A 19575-nucleotide genomic window follows, 5' to 3' on the forward strand; every position below is an offset into this window, starting at 1 on the left:
TGATCATTTTTCCCCTTTATTCATTTGGTGAGTGGTTTTTAGTAAAACACTAACAAAACATGTAAAAGTGTCTGAGTAGAAATTAGAATTGAAAAGGATTAAGTAGAGGAGCGACTTTTTGGACATACACCTCTGTGTGCCTCATCACTCACAGAATGGCATGAAACATAAAGTCAAATCAAATCTATGGTGTGAAAACAAAAACATTCAACTTTTGAAAGGTTCATTCCTTGAAATTTAGAATTCCCCTTTTATCCAGTGTGACACATACAGTATACACTGACACACTTTGAATACCAAGTCTCTGTTGTAAACATCCATCCATTTCAGGATGTGCCCACCTGTTTACCTTACAATAACAGGGATTTTCTTTAAGTTAAATGACTTGATGCATGCATGGTAAGAAAATCCCAAAAACCTGATTCTGTTCATCTGGACGTAGTGTTTTCAGTGGGAGAAACGTTTCGTCACTCATACATGTATACATACTTCTTCAGTGTCTGCTGACTGCAGGTTTCCGCAACATAAACATTACATTTGCATAATGACTGAAGCTAGCTCTAGCACCACTGGCAAACATGTGACAAACATGGCTGTGAGGTCAGTTTCTTGATCATGAGAATGAACTTTTTGGGATTTAAACTAAAAGAATTTATTTATGGCTCGTGTTCAAGTTTTAGCATTGTAGCCGTGACTCAGTGTCTCAGAAATAAACTTGAAATGTTGGATGTGAAGACAACAAACATTTTTGAATGAGAGTGTGCAGCACTTTGAACATTTCTCACATCGCCGACACGGGTCCTCGTTGCTATCACTGTGCCATGATGGTGAATTTAGTAATAGTACGTTGAGTCTCTTGCTGTACAGGAATTTCCTGTTCGAACTGATTTGATTTTCTTTTAGGCTAAAAGAAACCTTTTTCTTTGATGCAAGCATCTTATGCCATGGGGCAATAATACAGCGGCCTATCTTGAAAGCTGTACTACTGCTTGATGTGCTGGAGTACGCCACCCTGTTGTAATCGCGTCCCATAGAGTACTGCCTCGCCACGGACATGAGCTAAACCAACCTGCAGAAGCCACTCAACAAGTTCACAGCCAAGAAAACAGTCCACCATAGTCTTCTCTCCACACCTGAAAGTGAAAAAAAGAATTCACCCAAAGGATAGTTGTCTGTAAAAGAAGCCACAAGAAACAGAGGAGCAGACAGAACCCAAACATGGAAATATTACTGAATGAGAAATAGTTTTGTTTTGATGATATTGTGGTTTGTGAGTCACCGAGCATCAGCAAAGGTTTGCCTAGACATTAACAGGAGGTAGCACAAGCTGATCACCAATCGGAAGGGCGGTGATTCAATCCCTGCGTGTAAAGGTACCCTTGGGCAAAATACTGAACCCACTGTGTGAATGACAAAGTGCTTAGGAAATTTTAAAAAGCATTTGTATAATTGGGTGAATGTGGCTTTTTGTGTGCTTTGAGTGTCCATTAGAACAGAAAGACAATATAAATACCATGTTTATCATCAGTCTTTAACCCGAGCAGCGGTCAGTAAGACAATGCGCTCTCACCTTTTCTTTTTAACGATGTCATGAAAACACTGCTGCTTGTGGTAATTGGTGAACTGGGTGCAGGTCATCCTGATCTCCTCAGGTAAATCACTCTGTGGCTGCTCTTCCTGTTTTCCATACCACAGACTGTATAATCTAAAAACAGAACAAAGTTAAATCAGTGAACACCGTAATATATTGTAAAAACACTGTGTAAAACTCCTCAGAGTTCAGAGGAGAATGAACAGACTGCTTTGAGGTGATAGAAAGGGAACAACCAAGGAAACAACCAAGATATGCAGAAAAGCATCTTTGTATAGAAACTTTTGAATGTGCTTTATAATTTGGCAGTTTCATATAAAAGCCATTTACCTCTTCTTAATCGGCAGTAATAATAATGGATTGCATTTATATAGCGCTTTTCGAGACCCTCAAAGCGCTTTACAATTCCACTATTCATTCACACACTGGTGGAGGCAAGCTACAGTTGTAGCCACAGCAGCCCTGGGGCAAACTGACAGACGGGAGGCTGCCATATCGCGCCATCGGCCCCTCTGGCCGTCACCAGTAGGCGAAGTGTCTTGCTCAAAGACACAATGACTGAGACTGTCCGAGCCGGGGCTCGAACCGGCAATCTTCCGATCACAAGATGAACTGCCAACTCCTGAGCCACGATCGCCCCTGACTGTGTGAGTAAAATCAAATGTTTGTCCAGCCCAAAAAGAGCAAAGGAGAGAAGCCCCTGTTAAACAGGAAAAGATAAGCATGACTTTAGTGCTGTGGGTGTGAGTATACACTCATGTATATGTGACAGGATATTTCTAACACAAATCTGTCCATAGTTGACCACAGCACAAAAGAAGCGCAGCTCCAAATAGAGTCTACCAGGATTGTGGTTAAAGAGCAGCCACACGCAGCTGGACAAATTCTGTGATAACAGGATGTAAGAAGACCTTTGAACTAGAAATGGTAACTAACGCTGTTCACCGAACCAGCTTGTAGAACCAGCTGAGTGGGCATTTGTTAAAAGAAAAAGACATTTTTAAGTGTTTTCTATACATATGTTAATGTTAATGTTCTCATAAATTCATCTTTTTTATCTGGGGGAAATCCAAGTATCTTTTTCTTCTAAGTTCTTTAAAAAAATCTACATGCCCCTAATACACTATTTTAAGATTTCTTCATACAGTAATAAAAATATATAAAATTCAATGTAACAGTAAATATAGAGCCAGACACAAGACTTTTCTAATGGGGTCTCTGAATGTGTTTCTTAAAGTCATCCAGTGACAGGAGTTGGAAATTACACAGCTCAGCCATTTGTATCTGATTTGGTTTGAGATGCACTAAATATAATAATGCAGGCGGATGAAGGCTGACTTCATGTCACTGTAGAACTGAAAGGTGGTTGTTTACTCACAGCAAGCAGGCTGACAGTCAGAAGCAGACACATGAGCACATGACGGGCCACTTGTCTGTCTGCAACCTGTTGGAGCTCCTCCACTTGGACAAGGAGGCAGTCTGTGGACTCGCACCTGCTCTCACACTGACCTGAGGGGGGCAGCAGCAGAACACAAATAGAAAATACAAACCCTTGTAAAATACAAAAGCATCTCAAACAGGGTCTGGTTTTCTGGTTCATTTTCAATCAAAGGATCTTCTGGAGAGTCAAATGAGTTCACCTCTTCAGTTTGGACATTTTGGGCCCAGCTTCCTCTGCTGAGACACACAAGAGAGCCTCCTCCCAGGAATATGCTGAAGGCAACTACAAATGTGGTGCAGATTATCTGAAAGAAAACATCCAAATTGTATACAGGTTTTATTTCATTATCTGTAATTTCATGGCAGAAAACAGGAAAATGACTTCCCCTGGTATTATTACCTGTGCTCTGCCATAGAAGAAAGCTGCATCAATGATTCCAAACATTTTTTCCCCACAAATGAGCAAAACTGCAGTTATTAAAGCTGGAATCCTGCAACCATAGATACAACTAATTCAATCACAGTATTAAAATATAAAAACCAGGTCAATGGGATTACCCTGAACAACGTGCATGACACTTGGTTGCAGATATACATTTTTTTACTATTTAATTTCAATTGAGGTGGTATCATGCTAAAATCACATTATATTATGATTTATTTAGTTCATTTACATTGTTGATCGCATCATGAATGTCAGTCTAAACCAAAGTGACGTGTTTTCCACTCTGTGCACATTCCTCTTACCCCCAGCCCGCAATGACCAACATGCCCGGTGAAACTTTCAGATCCTCAGACTTTAAGAGCACAAGTGAGAGTGCTATCAAACCTTAAAACAACAAAACATCAATTTCAAAATTTGTAGTCACACTACAGATATATCTCACCAGGATGAACCAACATGAAATAGTTCAATGTAGGTTTACTGTGGTAGATGGTAGTGTGCGTACCTGGCCATATAAAAGTGCTGTAGAGTGAGGTACATAATAAGGTGAAAGTCAGGACCTGACCAATGAAGTTATTTTCCTTCACTACGAAGTTCCACAAGATCATCCCAATGCAAGTCAGAATCTACAGAGCACAAAATAACAAATACAGGCACTTAGTCATTTTTGAATGCCCACAGGTGAGTTCCTTCATATAGATATGATTTATATGAGTTACTTGATCATTAGACATATTAATGGTGCTATTAGTTTTTCATGAATGCAATACCATGCTTACCTGTGCAAAGAAAAGGTTAACTGTAAACAAGTGAGGCAGCCTTTTGAATTTTTTACTTAAAAACATGACGGCAATAGTCCACACCTGTGAGAGAAAAAACTGATTGCAAACAATGCACTATTTTAACCACAAAGACTTTAGCAAGAATTGTACACAACAGTGTTAGTTGGTTGTTTTTCCTTTCCTGAGGAATGTAAATGGGAAATTATTAAGAACTATGAAACACATGACTCAAAAAAGTAAACATTGTGGGCGAACAGTTAAAGCAAAGAAAAAAGTTATGTTTCATCACTGCAAATATTATGTCAGTGCAGAAATGAGTTTCAAGTTCTTTTAAAAGGTTTACTAATAGACAAAGAATGAGGAAGTAAGTCTGCAAGTCGGTAAAACATCTGTGTAGTTAAAAATGCTGAAAACAGGACCTTTTAAAATTCATTTTCCAAGGTAGTTCAACCAGGTGTTTATCTTTTTACTTTTCCTTTATTTGTCCCAGGTGATAATATCAGATGAACATGAGATCTTGATATGGAAAATAAAGTAATTGAAAGCCCTGCAAGTTATTAAGTGGACTTAGTCTTGACTTCACAGAGACCTTAGTCAAGTTAAAATAAAAACAAACAAACATAAAAACATAAAAATCAGATGAAAACAAATAAACAATTACCCAACAACTAGCTGTGGATGGATATGAATCGTTAGCTGCTGAAATGAAAGCAAAACAACAAAAGATATTTTTGGAAACGTAACCATTGGATGATTAGGTCTTAAAAATCTCAAGCTCGGGTCATCTGCCAGAGGCCTGAGTGCTTGTGTGTCCTAGCTTTGCTGTTCCTAGGACTGCACTATTCCGGACAGAGATTTCGGATTTATTTCATGGGATCTGCTGGACCCACTCACCCAGATTGGGAGTCACTGACCCAAGTGCTCTGGTTACCACAGGCACCACTGTCGCCTTCACCCTTCACTGCTTCTCTAGCTCTTTTCTTTGCTCTTAGTATTTCTAAAGCATATAGGGCTCAGAAGTGGTTATATCAAATTTGCTAACAAATTATAAAATTATGGATAATTCTATCTCTGCATAAATAATGGGACAGCATGTTTACACGTCACAGCTCTGAATGACAAGCTTTGTGTTTACTGGGATTAAAAGTTACTTACCTATAGGATATCCCAAAGCAAAATCATTGCTTTGGGTAGCAAAAATTGAGAAGAGCCCAGCCTTACTGTAGCGACTGACGGGGCTGGCTACTATCAATGTGAGGATGCAGACGAGAAAGAACACGCACACTTTGGCGATGAGGATGCTCCAGAGAAATGGCCAGATGACATTACCAAAGTCCAGCAGCACCATGTTCTTGAACAGCAGAGCTGGGAGAGCAAACTTGGAAACAAAACTCCCCAATCCTTTGGCTTGGGTGGAGGTGATAATGTTTGCCCTCCCTGCGATGTACCCGCACAAAATTATCCCAAAGCACTCCAGGAGAGCCGGGAAGAGCCTGTCGATGGACATGGTGGAGGATAGGGCAGAGGAGTCCAGCTCCTCAGATGAAAAGTTGAAGCTGCGGCTTCTTTCTGGTGCCTCCATCATTATGTTGACCCTCCCTCTGCCGCCAGCTGTCATGTCTAACTTGCAGTGAAGTTAATGTAGTCTTCGTCATTGTCAAACACTAAGAAAGAAAGTTGAGAACTTTCACTTTTTAAAATAACTAGGTTTGTACCAGGTTTATTCCCTGCTGTGCCAATCTTAATTAGTGGTACAGATCAACTCTACAATGACCAGCAAGAAAGAGATCCTTCTCACCTGGAAGACACCATTATACCTGCTCCTTCTCTCTTAGTTTTGAATAAAACTCACCATAAGGTACGGAAACTCAAACACAGGCAGCTTTTGTGTAAATGTGTGTGATAATACGACAGAATGTTAGTTCCCAGTGGAGAAGTTAGAGACCAGTTCAAAAGATGATAAAAGCCTGAAAAGCTGTGAGATGACACAAAAGTATTGATAATGAACTATTTCAATTTAAAGTCAATTCAAAGTAGCACAGAGTAGAAGAGCTTTGCTCATATGATATAATCAACAGATTACAAAAGAAGTTTAAATAATTCAATCCTTCATCAATAATTGTATTTTTTTACTATTCTTGACCTCTTACAGACTCTAAAAGTCGTCAAATGAAAAAAAGAAAAACAGTTAAAGATCAAATACTTTATAAATGTTAGGTTGCCATATATCTTTTTACCACAACTTACACTGTGTCCAAAAGACTTGAGTTGATTAAATGTTTACAGACTAAGTTAGTGTAGAGGTACATCCTGTATTTTCACTATAACAAAAACTTCACTATGAAAAAGCATATCCTGCATCATTCAAGCACAGAAAGACTGAAACCTGAAACCAGAAATGCAAATTCGAAGCAGATTTAGCTGCACGAACATGTAATGTTGATAAACTGTCACAAAGGGAAACTATTTCCATAGACCTTGTTTCTAAATTCCATCAGCTCGCCAGGAATTCAGCTGGTATTGCAACACAATAGCTGGACTGTTCACCCGAATAAGCAAATTAAATTGAAAGACCGACAGAGTTTTTGCGCAAGATGTAGCCATTTTGTAGTGTGAAAGATCAAAAGTAATTGGACAAAGAATAAATGAAACATGTCATATAGCACTTAGGTATTTTTGCCACAAGAGAGCGTTGGCTGTCCCGCTTACAGTACATGTAAGGGATGGTTCTTTTTAAAAATGTATTTATTTGTTCTTCTGAGTTTATTAAACTTTTTTGGTTAAGTTAATGACTTCAGTACAACCCTACTCTCAGTGTTTAAATCGTGTAAATATGCAAATGTATATGTGGTTGTTTGCAGTTCTTAAAGGAGAGACATTGTAATTACATTGTACATACAATGGCAATAAACTCCTTCATTTATTCAATGTAGCTGAAGTGGTGCAGAACTAAATGAGAATCCCATGAACACAGTGTATCATCATGGTTTTATAACAAAAACACTGTGCTACTTGGTTGATGGCTATTCATATTTTTCTCTGGATATCGCAACATCTCAAAGCAGTGTAGCATCACAATTAAGATGGGAACATCCAAAAATGAGGGCCTATGAATGAAGCTGGGAGAGGAAAAGGGTACTGGTTAATGAATAGCTGCACCGAGGGGAAACTAAGATAACATCAGGAAAATGGTTTTATGGTCACCACCACTGTTTATGCATGTTATGATTTTATTTACAGAAGGTCATATCACTGCAGAGACAATGACTAATATCCTGAGGGATGCAGATATGGCATCAGGGCATGTTCATGACCACAGGAAGTGTGCCATCTGTGGTGCTCACAGAACTTCGATCTGCCTGAGAGGTGCAGTAAACTTGAGCTCAATCCTAGCACTTGAAGCACTCTTTGACTCCAGCTACCAGCAGGGATTTGCTTGGTTCTTCTTTATATTCCAGGTCTGTATTTAAACTGTTCATCTTCAGCGGTTGTGAGCCTGTGAAAGGAAATGACAAAAGCTCAAAAGGTTTAAATTAATTGGGCTATTAAAGTTGGGGTTTTTTAGAATTGCCAAAATGAAAAAGCATAACTCGGCTAAAACTTTCTCACCTTTATAGCAAGTTTTATTTTAGATTTGACAAGACATCCACTTTTACTAATTTACTAAATTAAATACTCAGTATGGTGCTTTTAAACGATTCCACAGTTTGGCACTAGACTAATTTTTAAATCGGGCATTTAAAAAACAAACAAAAAAACACCCAAAACCTTCTTGTACAATGAACTAGTATGAAACAACTGAATAATATTCAAAACCATTGTTCATATAATTGATCAGAGTGAAAAATTCATAAATGCCACATTATAAAATGCAGGTTTAAGTTTTCGCTCAATTGTTCAATAACAAATTCATGAACACACGAGTTAAGGTTTGGTAATAAACCTTTTATTTTATTAGCCAATGTGTGATGATACACATTATATTACAGTAACGTAGATATTTACATACATTCTATTAACATCAGAGTTAGAAAATTAATTAATTTGCTTGTTTACCTGAGAGAGGGAAAAAAATAACTGCAGCATCTCCAACTTTTAAAACAAAACCCATTTTCAAGTGAAGACTTAGATTTTCTTGCTAATGTTTACTTTTTTATGTGGTTACTGAAACGGACAAACAAAAGCAAGTAAAAATGTTGATCGAACTGGACAGTTGCTGTTTGTTAAAGCTGTATAAATAATGTTGTACATCACTGTCAAGACCTTTTCAAGTACAGGTTTCCAAAGCAACGATACCGTTGCTTCATGCGAAATTAATAATTAACTGGTGAAATGTGACTCCTTTCCTTTTATTTATTTGGCAAGTGATTCTTGATAAGAGTGAGGAAAAACAAAGGTGTCCTAGTAGATCAATGACTGAATTAAGCAGAGGAGACTATTTTTTTCCCCTCACACGCACTTTTAAAAAAAAAAATGAGAACACCTCTTTGTGCTTCATCACTCACAGAATGGCATAAAACACACAAATAAAGCGTCCCGCACTCCAAAACAAAACAAAACAAAAAAGAAAAGAATCTACTTTTGAAAGCTTCTTCCCTTGAATCACAATCCCAGTGAAGTTCCAGTGTGACACATACAGTATACACCAACACACCTTAAAGAATACCTCTTCTCTGTAAACATCCATCACAATCTGAAGCCTGACCGGATTTTCCTGAAATGTGTTGTATTAAACAGTAGGCGTGTCAAAGCTTTTTCACATAGTCAGGAATTATTCAGCTGCTTTTAAGGTGTATCTCCTTTTGATTTCGCCTCCAAACAATAGATTTGGATGAATAGGAATATATGTATGGCTCATGTTCAAGTTTTAGCAATGTGGCTTTGACTCAGTGTCTCAGAAATAAACTTGAAATGTTGGATATAGAGACTGAGGTGGTTATACACTTCTCCTTCCCTTTGAGACAAACTACACACAGCTGCCATTTTTTTTTTTTTTGCATTAAAGGAAACAGTACATCGAGTCTTTTGCTGTACAGGAATTTCCTGCTTTGACTGAAATTTTCTTTTAGGCTTTAAAAAAAAAGAAGCTCTTTTTTAAGCAAGCATCTTATGCCAGGAAGCGATAATACAGCGGACTATCTTGGAAGCTGTATTCCTGCTTGATGTGCTGGAGCACACCACCCTCTTGTAATCGCGTCCCATAGAGTACTGCCTCGCCACGGTCCTGAGCTAAACCAACTTGCAGAAGCCACTCAACAAGTTCACAGCCAAGAAAACAGTCCACCATAGTCTTCTTTCCACACCTGAAAGTCAAAAGAAGAAATCACCCAAAGGATAGTTGTCTGTAAAAGAAGCCACAAGAAACAGAGGAGCAGACAGAACCCACACACAGAAAAATTACTGAATCAGGAATAATTTTGTTTTGAAGGTATTGTGGTTTGTGAGTCACCGAACATCAGCAAAGGTTTGCCTAGACATTACTGGGAAACGTACTGGTCATCAGTCTTTAACCCGAGCAGCGGTCAGTAAGACAATGTGCTCTCACCTTCTCTTTTTAACAATGTCATGAAAACACTGCTGCTTGTGGTATTTGGTGAACTGGGTGCAGGTCATCCTGATCTCCTCAGGTAAATCAGTCTGTGGCTGCTCTTCTTGTTTTCCATACCACAGACTGTATAATCTAAACACAGAACAAAATTAAATCAGCGGACACCGTAATATAATGTAAACATAGTCTATTGTACATTTGCTATATTAAATGTACACTCACTGGCTGCTTTGTTAGGTACACCTGTTCAACTGCTGATTAACCCAAATGTCTAATCAGCAAATCACATGGCTGTAGCCTAGTGCATTTAGGCACGTAGACATGGTCAAGACAACAAGCTGAAGTTCAAACTGAACATCAGAATGGGGAAAGAAAGGTGATTTAAGTGAATTTGAACGTGGCATGTTTGTTGGTGCCAGACAGACTGGTCTGAGTATTTCAGAAACTGCTGACCTACAGGGATTTCCTTCACAATCATCTTTAAGGTCAGAATGGTCTGAAAAAAATATCCAGTAAGCAGCAGTTCTCTGGGTAATAATGTCTTGCTGATGTCAAAGGTCAGAGGAGAATGGCTAGACTGATTCAAGCTCATAGGAAGGCAAAAGTTACTCAAATAACCAATTTCTTGATGCATGCTCAATCATCCAGGTAAGTAAATCTCCAAAAGTTGATTCTGTTCATCTGGACGTAGCGTTTTCAGTGGGAGAAACATTTCGTCACTCATCCAAGTGACTTCTTCAGTGTCAGCAGACTGTAGGTTTCCCCAATCTTATAAACAGTACATGATCAGTGGGCTTTGATCAGTGGTTGTTGATCAATGGTCACGAGAATTTGCATAATTATGACTAAGGAACTGACCTCCCAGCCCATTGTTTCCTCAGTGGGCTAGTTTCAGTCATTATGCAAATGTACTGTTTATAAGATTCAGCAGACTGCAGGTTTCCCCAGACTAAAGAAGTCACTTGGATGAGTGACGAAATGTTTCTCCCACTGAAAACGCTATGTCCAGATGAACAGAGTCAACTTTTGGAGATCAAATAACCAATCACAACCACCAAGATTTGTGAGAAAGCATCACTGAATGCCCAACACATTGAACCCTGAAGCAGACGAGCACCATTCAGCTAAGAACAGGATACTGAGGCTACAAGAAACACAAACTCACCAAAATTGGACAATTGCGAATTAGAAAAATGTTGCTGAGTCTGATGGGTCAAAATGTTTGCTGCCACATTCAGATGGCAGAGTCAGAATTAGACATAACCACCACGAAAGTATGAATCAATCCCGCCTTGTATCAAAGGTGTACGGTGGTGCTGAAGTAACAGTGTGGGGGATATTTTTTGTCTTTTGGCTCCTTACTACCACTGGACATTGTCGCTGAACTTGGTGGAATGGGAGATTTGCGTCATGGATGTGCAGCCGACAAATCTGCAGCAACTGTGTGATGCTATTATTTCAGTTTGGATGAAATCTCTGAGGAATTTTTCCAGCACCTCGTTAAATCTATGCTATGAAAAATGAAGGCAGTTCTGAGGACAAAAATGAATCCAACCAAAGGCTAGTAAGGTGTAACTAATAAAGTGGCCAGTGAGCATATAAACCAGCAGGTAAATTTGATTTACCTGCATAAGACTGAAAGCAGTTCTGAAGGGAAAAATAAAGTCCAACTTTTACTAGTAAGGTGTACCTAATGAAGTGGCCAGTAAGTATCTAAAAATGTCTGAATGTGCTTTATAATTTGGCAGTTTCATATAAAAGCCATTTACCTCTTCTTAAATGGCAGTAAAATCAAATGTTTGTCCAGCCCAAAAAGAGCAAAGGAGAGAAGCCCCTGTCAACAGGAAAAGATAAGCATGACTTTAGTGCTGTGGGTGTGAGTATACAGTCATGAATAGGTAACAGGATATTTCTAACACAAACCTGTCCATAGTTGACCACAGCACAAAAGAAGAGCAGCTCCAAGTAGAGTCTACCAGGATTGTGGTTAAAGAGCAGCCACACGCAGATGGACAAATTCTGTGAAAACAGGATGTAAGAAGACCTTTGAACTAGAAATAGTAACTAACGCTGTTCACTGAACCAGCTTGTAGAACCAGCTGAGTGGGCATTCATTAAAAGAAAAAGAGTCCCTCCCTCGTATGCCTGCAGTGAATAAGTGAGATCAAATTATATATTTTAAAACTGGCTTCAGCAATAAGGAAAAACTTTTAATTTAAGCCCAGAATCAGTAATTTTTCATAATATAAGAAAAGGAACTACATCGCAGCTGACACATGAAAGTATACCAAAGCATCTACCAGCAATATCTAGTATCTTTTTCTTGTACTTATAGTTTTTTTAATCTAGATGCCCCTAATACACTATTTTAAGATTTCTTCATACAGTAATAAAAATATATAAAATTCAATGCAACAGTAAATACAGAGCCAGACACAAGACTTTTCTAATGGGGTCTCTGAATGTGTTTCTTAAAGTCTTCCAGTGACAGGAGTTGGAAATTACACAGCTCAGCCATTTGTATCTGATTTGGTTTGAGATGCACTAAATATAATAATGCAGGCGGATGAAGGCTGACTTCATGTCACTGTAGAACTGAAAGGTGGTTGTTTACTCACAGCAAGCAGGCTGACAGTCAGAAGCAGACACATGAGCACATGACGGGCCACTTGTCTGTCTGCAACCTGTTGGAGCTCCTCCACTTGGACAAGGAGGCAGTCTGTGGACTCGCACCTGCTCTCACACTGACCTGAGGGGGGCAGCGAAACAAATAAGGAAATAATTAAACCTGATAAATTAAAAGAATATTCAGTTTGATGCTCATATACTATAAAATGAACTAAATCCTACTGCTTTTTGAAGTCTCACAATAAAAACACTAATGTCAGTTTCTTATCAGTGCAGTACCTGCTTGTGTGGTTGGTGTGCTGCTCATATCTGCACTGATGATCATGTCAGGCAGGGGTTGGGTTGGTGCACAGTCACATATGAGGCATGCTGATAAAGTAAAAAGAAATATTTGGAAGCAATTCTCAGCTTATCTCATTTTACACAGGATGCAGATATTCAATAAAATACAAGTTCCAGGAAAGTAAGTAAAGTACTTTCACTGACTATGAATAATGCATATGAAAATACAGCCCCCCAAAAATACTAGTGACAAATATTTTTGCTGATACAACACAAGTACTTACAACACAAGATAATAAACTCTTTTATTGAATCATTCAAAGAGTTTCTCTTCACTACTTGCAGAACTGGTTTGCAAGTTTGCAATAACGTGTCTTGCTTACTGGAACTATGACCATGAATCAGTTGTGGCATGTAGCGAAACAAAAGCACTGCATCTAACTTGTTCCTTTCTGACACTCCTTTCTCGGCATTAACCAGCTTCCTTGCTGTGGACAATTGTGTCTTCAGTATGGAACCATCATGTGTCCTTGGGGAAAAAATTTTTTTTTTTGTGTGTGTACTTTGTTTTTTGGTAACTGCAGAGACTTTGTCTACGTGATTAACTGAAACCTTATCTGAGAGGAAGGGGTTGCACTGTGCGGCAGTATACTGTGGAAAACTAGTAGATAAGGGTTAATTTGAACTTTGGATTTCCAGTCCAACTTGGCTGTAAACAACTGACATCTCTATATGCACGCTCAAGTGTTGATCAGGAAATTTAAATTACAACATCTCGCCTCAGACATCTGGCAAACCAGAACGCACCTTGATCTCTTGGTGGGGGGGCAGTCTCAAACAGGGTCTGGTTTTCCGGTTCATTTTCAATCAAAGGGTCTTCTGGAGAGTCAAATGAGTTCACCTCTTCAGTTTGGACATTTTGGGCCCAGCTTCCTCTGCTGAGACACACAAAAGAGCCTCCTCCCAGGAATATGCTGAAGGCAACTACGAATGTGGTGCAGATTATCTGAAAGAAAACATCCAAATTGTATACAGGTTTTATTTCATTATCTGTAATTTCATGGCAGAAAACAGGAAAATGACTTCCCCTGGTATTATTACCTGTGCTCTGCCATAGAAGAAAGCTGCATCAATGACTCCAAACATTTTTTCCCCACAAATGAGCAAAACTGCAGTTATTAAAGCTGGAATCCTGCAACCATAGATACAACTAATTCAATCACAGTATTAAAATATAAAAACCAGGTCAATGGGATTACCCTGAACAACGTGCATGACACTTGGTTGCAGATATACATTTGTTTACTATTTAATTTTAAGTGAGGTGGTATCATGCAAAATCACATCATATTATGATTTATTTAGTTCATTTACATTGTTGATCGCATCATGAATGTCAGTCTAAACCAAAGTGACGTGTTTTCCACTCTGTGCACATTCCTCTTACCCCCAGCCCGCAATGACCAACATGCCCGGTGAAACTTTCAGATCCTCAGACTTCAAGAGCACAAGTGAGAGTGCTATCAAACCTTAAAACAACAAAACATCAATTTCAAAATTTGTAGTCATACTACAGATATAGCTCATCAGTATGAACCAACATGAATTAGTTCAATGTAGGTTTACTGTGGTAGATGGTAGTGTGCGTACCTGGCCATATAAAAGTGCTGTAGAGTGAGGTACATAATAAGGTGAAAGTCAGGACCTGACCAATGAAGTTATTTTCCTTCACTACGAAGTTCCACAAGATCATCCCAATGCAAGTCAGAATCTACAGAGCACAAAATAACAAATACAGGCACTTAGTCATTTTTGAATGCCCACAGGTGAGTTCCTTCATATAGATATGATTTATATGATTTACTTAATCATTAGACATATTAGACATTAATGGTGCTATTGTTTTTTCATGAATGCAATACCATGCTTACCTGTGCAAAGAAAAGGTTAACTGTAAACAAGTGAGGCAGCCTTTTGAATTTTTTACTTAAAAACATGACGGCAATAGTCCACACCTGTGAGAGAAAGCATGGATTGTAAATTATCTATTACTGCAAAAACAAAGACTTGAACAGAAATAGTACACTAGTGGTGACTGGTTGTTCATTTTCTGAAGAAAGTAAGCGGGAAATTACTGAGAACTATGAAACACATGACTAAACAACAAGCGCTCTGAGGGAGCAAACTTCCGTCAAGACAGTTTATTCTCTGGGCAGTATCTACTTTTATGCAGATAGTATTATATCCCGAATAAAAACATTTTTGTGAGAGTAAGTAATAGATACTAGGTAGTAGGTAATTAATAACTTGAGCTTAATATATAACATTATACAAGAGTATATTTCTAACTTAATAGGCAGCGCATTCTCTTTTCTTTAAAGATACAAAGGTTTTATCTTTAAAACTTTTCTTTCAATGTGAAAAAAGGCAGATGCCAAGTAAAAAGTGAGATCAGAGGTCTAATGTGAAATTTGGATGCAAACTATAATTTGACATTTAGAATTCCCATATACCAGTATCATTTCCTGTTGCCAATACAAACAAAGGCAGCAGATTTGTAGGCATACTTTTAAAGATAAAGGGCATTTTTTGAAAGTTTGACCTTGGATAAGTGATCAGAGGTCCAAGATAACATGGTATTTAGAACCCCCATATGCCAATATGTAGTCAGTACAACATATTGGCATATAGGGGTTAAGGAGCAGAGATGAGTATATGGGTTACACGAACAACTTCCAAATCTTCAAATGATTGTTCCATACAAATGTGGCACACTTCGACCATGTCACCCCACTCTACAGTCCTACAACACTTCCAAAAATGTAATCTCCTTGGTGGATGTTAAAAAAAACGGAAACATTGAAGGGAAACAATAAAAAAGAAAAACAATGTTGTTTAATCATTGCAAAAAGATAATCGTGGCAACAAGTTTCAAGTTCCTTAAAAGATATATCAACAGGCAAAGAATGAGGAAGTAAGTCTGCAAGTCAGTAAAACATCTGTCTACTTGCATATCCTGTTAGCGGCAGAGACTTTTAAGGTTAGTTTGCCAATGTGGTTTAAACATCTACAAAGACTACCTGCGTCTCTAATTTACTTGTCCTGAATGGTAGAACATCAGAGCAGATAAACAGGAGATGAGTATTAATAAAGCCGACCTTGGCAAAGAAAATACAGTCAGTGAGCGCCCTGTGAGTTATTAAGTGGAGGCAACTCTGAGTTCACTATGACCTTAGTTCCCATCCACTGAGATACATTTAAACAGTTATCAGCTGATAAAGAATAGATGATTAGTCAACTAGCTGTGACTCACCAGTGCAACTAAGCTCACGATGCTTATGTTGAAACTGACATTCTGCAGTGAATTCATTAAACGCTGAGGATCCGTCCAACGGATCGTGAGTAACCAGGCAGAAACATACATTATTGGAGCTGAGAGGAAAGTGCTGATCACCATCCCAGCAGTTACCTGTCAGGAATCAGAACAAAGAAAGCATGCACAGTGAGTTAGAGAGAGAAAGCATAAGGTAGATGGTATGTTGGCAGGTAGCTGTAAAGAACTCACAACTTCTAGCTCTGCGTTATAATAAACGGCATAGATGGCCACACTCGGTGCAGTGGGAAACACTCCATAAAGAAAGGCATAATCAGAGAGGCTGGAGTGGTTCAAATCGCTGGTGTTGCGTTTGTCCAACAGATCCACCATGTCCTTACAAATCAGGGGCATTAGTAACCTGAAAGCCAAATCAAGTCATGTACCATTACCTGAGGCTTTATTTAACACTGATGTGAAATGCAATGTAACTATACAAACTTTACATGCACTGACTAGCATGCTGTGCCTGAGACTACTTAATATGTCATCTATTTGATAACAGCTTTTGGTCAGAGAAAGGTCTGACTCATCTAAAGAATGAGCACAAAACAACATAGTGGGAGCACTTTGAAAAGCCTGAACATGCTGACTCTCTAAACTTCCATAGCACATCTCATAAAAATAAGACAAGGTTGTCTGATAACACTAATATCGCCCTCTTCTAGAAAATCAAGTGCAATAAAAATCTAAATGACTTCCACTCACAGTTTTGCTGTAGTAAGTAATATCAGTGTCACCACTGTAGATTTGGTTAATTTCCCCAACTGGCCCACCATGGACAGTCCCAGGTAGAACAGAGCTGCTCCCCCAAAAGAGTTAGCCAAGCCATCCACAAACTGAGCCATGAAGACGGGAACGGTTTGGTGCAGCACAAAGTGGGCGATGATGCCGATAACAACCATAAATACTATGGGGTTCTTTATGACCTGTAAAACTACAACTCCCACAATCACTACTTTGCTCTGTTGATGGTTCCCCTGATCCTTCCACTTCTGGATCTCACAGAGGGCAAAGCCGATGGGATTTAGAAACATCAGGGACACAGGGGCCACCAGGTAGATATACTGGAGGTACTCTGGATATGTACTCTGGTACAGGGCTTCAACTGTGGATGAAGATAAAGCAAAAAAATAAAAAATAAAACAAAGAAATGTGTAAAAGGTTTAAAACAAAACCGAGCTGGATGCCTACAAAATGTTATACAGTAGTTTGTAGTAAAATAAAGAAATGTGAGTGTGCCTGCATCATGAACAGGTGATCATAACTCCTATCACTGCAATAGCTTCATTCTATTTCTGACTTTTAGCATAAAGCAGAAGATCAGGCTTAATCTGAAACATCCCAGAAGGAAGACAGTGGATGGAAGTGAAACATTAACTGCTGAAGTGAGTGCAAAACAAAAAGCATCTCTGGCCACGTAAACATTATATAATTAAATATTAAAGATATATAGTTAATGCTAGTCAGTTAATTTTGAACTTAAATTTGAACTTAAACTGGGTGCAGTTTTGGTTCACATTATATCTACCACTCTATTTATTTATTCATGGATGAACTTGATGTGAATAAAAGAAAAGCCACAAAAGCAGTGATATCAAAACGGTTTGCTAACAAATAATAAAATCCTGGGGAACTGAACTCTGAGTATGATGGATGGGCGAACAATGGGACAGCATGTTTACACGTCACAGCTCTGAATGACAAGCTTTGTGTTTGCTGGGATTAAAAGTTACTTACCTATAGGATATCCCAAAGCAAAATCATTGCTTTGGGTAGCAAAAATTGAGAAGAGCCCAGCCTTACTGTAGCGACTGACGGGGCTGGCTACTATCAATGTGAGGATGCAGACGAGGAAGAAGACGCACACTTTGGCGATGAGGATGCTCCAGAGAAATGGCCAGATGACATTACCAAAGTCCAGCAGCACCATGTTCTTGAACAGCAGTGCTGGGAGAGCAAACTTGGAAACAAAACTCCCCAATCCTTTGGCCTGGGTGGAGGTGATAATGTTTGCCCTCCCTGCGATGTACCCGCACAAAATTATCCCAAAGCACTCCAGGAGAGCTGGAAAGAGCCTGTCGATGGACATGCTGGAGGAGAGGGCAGAGGAGTCCAGCTCCTCAGATGAAAAGTTGAAGCTGCGGCTTCTTTCCGGTGCCTCCATCATTATGTTGACCCTCCCTCTGCCGCCAGCTGTCATGTCTGGTTTGCGGTAACGTTAATCTCCTCCTCACCGGTCGGCACTGTCAGTCACTAGGGAGACCGAGGAAAACTTTCACTTATAACCTTTAAAATCACCGGTTCAGCTGTAATCTCATTACACACGTAGAGCTAACTACGTCAGTTAACCGAAATAATATCGTATATTAACAAGACTGCTTTTAGAGAGGTTTTAAAGTTGTTATCACATAGTTAAAAAGCACTGCAACCGATATAACTTATATATCTTTTTAATAATGCAGTCTCACCTGTCTGACAGCGGTTGAGCCCCCATGCGCTAGTCATATTTATGTAGCCGTCACAGTTAGCCAGCGAGCTAACGTGAAGCTGGAGGCTAATACTAATCAGAGCTTCTTACAGATCCAAACTTCGCCTCCCACCTTTACTAACTTCTTAAAAATAACTTGGAACTAGCGCTCTTCTTACTGTTACATGACCGCGTTGCTTAATATCCAACCCACAAGTTTCATCAGCCATGATTTGTCAACACATCTCAACCAATCACTTTTCAAGATAGTGAAAAGAGGCGTGGCCTAGCGCCTTCTTTCTATCCTTTTCGAAAACAATGTTTTCTACAGTCATTGGTAAATACGTATCAGAGACGGTATAGAAAGATGGCATAACTATGACCACTTATTTCCGCAGTGCTGACAGACAGGCTTGAAGAGTGCATTTTAACCCAAACCTAAACTTAGTAAAAGTTTAGTTTACCAGAAGCCTACCTAAATTTAAACTGCTTTACAAATTTAAAGTCTGGAAAGCCCCTGTATGGGGAAATTCAACCACCACCTCACAACAGCCAAGTATGGTAGGTTATAGTCTACTAGTCACATGACCAATCATCGCTACGAAAGACTGAAGACCGTCTTAAATGACTGAAAAGCATTTAAAATGCTAATTTTCAATTAAGCAAAAGTTTTTTGAAAAGGGCGTATCTGCATATTATGCCAAATTATAGTTTTAAAAAGTCTTTAATCTGAAAATGACTAGAACCACAGTTATCATAAAAATGATGACAGTGATGGAAAATGTTAACATTCTGCCCTTCTCACGTGCTGAATGGAAGGATCCTGTTTTGTCTCCATATAATCTTTTAGTACAAGATATACTTAACTGTACGAGTTATCTTTTGCATGAAATGTTCTGTCTTCTGTGATCATAAATCTTTCTGTTTTTTGTTATTCTTGGTCAAGAGCCATGCAGACTGTTGTTGCAGTTGCATGTTAGTCAGAATGGTGAGTGTGGTTCAAGCTGTCAGGAAGG

General features: G+C 38.9%; 1 protein-coding gene and 1 pseudogene across 2 annotated transcripts; both read right to left on the reverse strand.

The window, feature by feature from the left end:
- Positions 1–937: 937 nt before the first annotated feature.
- Positions 938–5876, reverse strand: LOC134644094 (lysosomal cholesterol signaling protein-like; annotated as a pseudogene).
- A 2339-nt stretch (positions 5877–8215) lies between these two features.
- LOC134644454 (lysosomal cholesterol signaling protein-like) lies at positions 8216–18754 on the reverse strand. Of its 2 annotated transcripts, none has more exons than XM_063497520.1 (16): positions 18561–18754; positions 17830–18345; positions 16798–17197; positions 16282–16450; positions 16030–16185; positions 14648–14731; positions 14367–14487; positions 14164–14245; positions 13818–13908; positions 13524–13722; positions 12714–12803; positions 12425–12555; positions 11730–11825; positions 11576–11640; positions 9804–9938; positions 8216–9561 (listed from the first exon to the last, which is right to left on the reverse strand). In XM_063497520.1, exons 2-16 carry the CDS (start codon positions 18290–18292, stop codon positions 9366–9368), a joined length of 2478 nt encoding a protein of 825 aa, XP_063353590.1. In that variant the 5' UTR covers positions 18293–18345; positions 18561–18754; the 3' UTR covers positions 8216–9365. The 2 variants fall into 2 exon arrangements, with proteins under 2 accessions (XP_063353590.1, XP_063353591.1); XM_063497521.1 differs by having other exon boundaries at positions 9507–9600.
- Between the last annotated feature and the right edge of the window lie 821 nt (positions 18755–19575).

The sequence above is a fragment of the Pelmatolapia mariae genome, linkage group LG16_19 (assembly GCF_036321145.2).
Source record: "Pelmatolapia mariae isolate MD_Pm_ZW linkage group LG16_19, Pm_UMD_F_2, whole genome shotgun sequence".
Classification (NCBI taxonomy): Eukaryota; Metazoa; Chordata; class Actinopteri; order Cichliformes; family Cichlidae; genus Pelmatolapia; species Pelmatolapia mariae.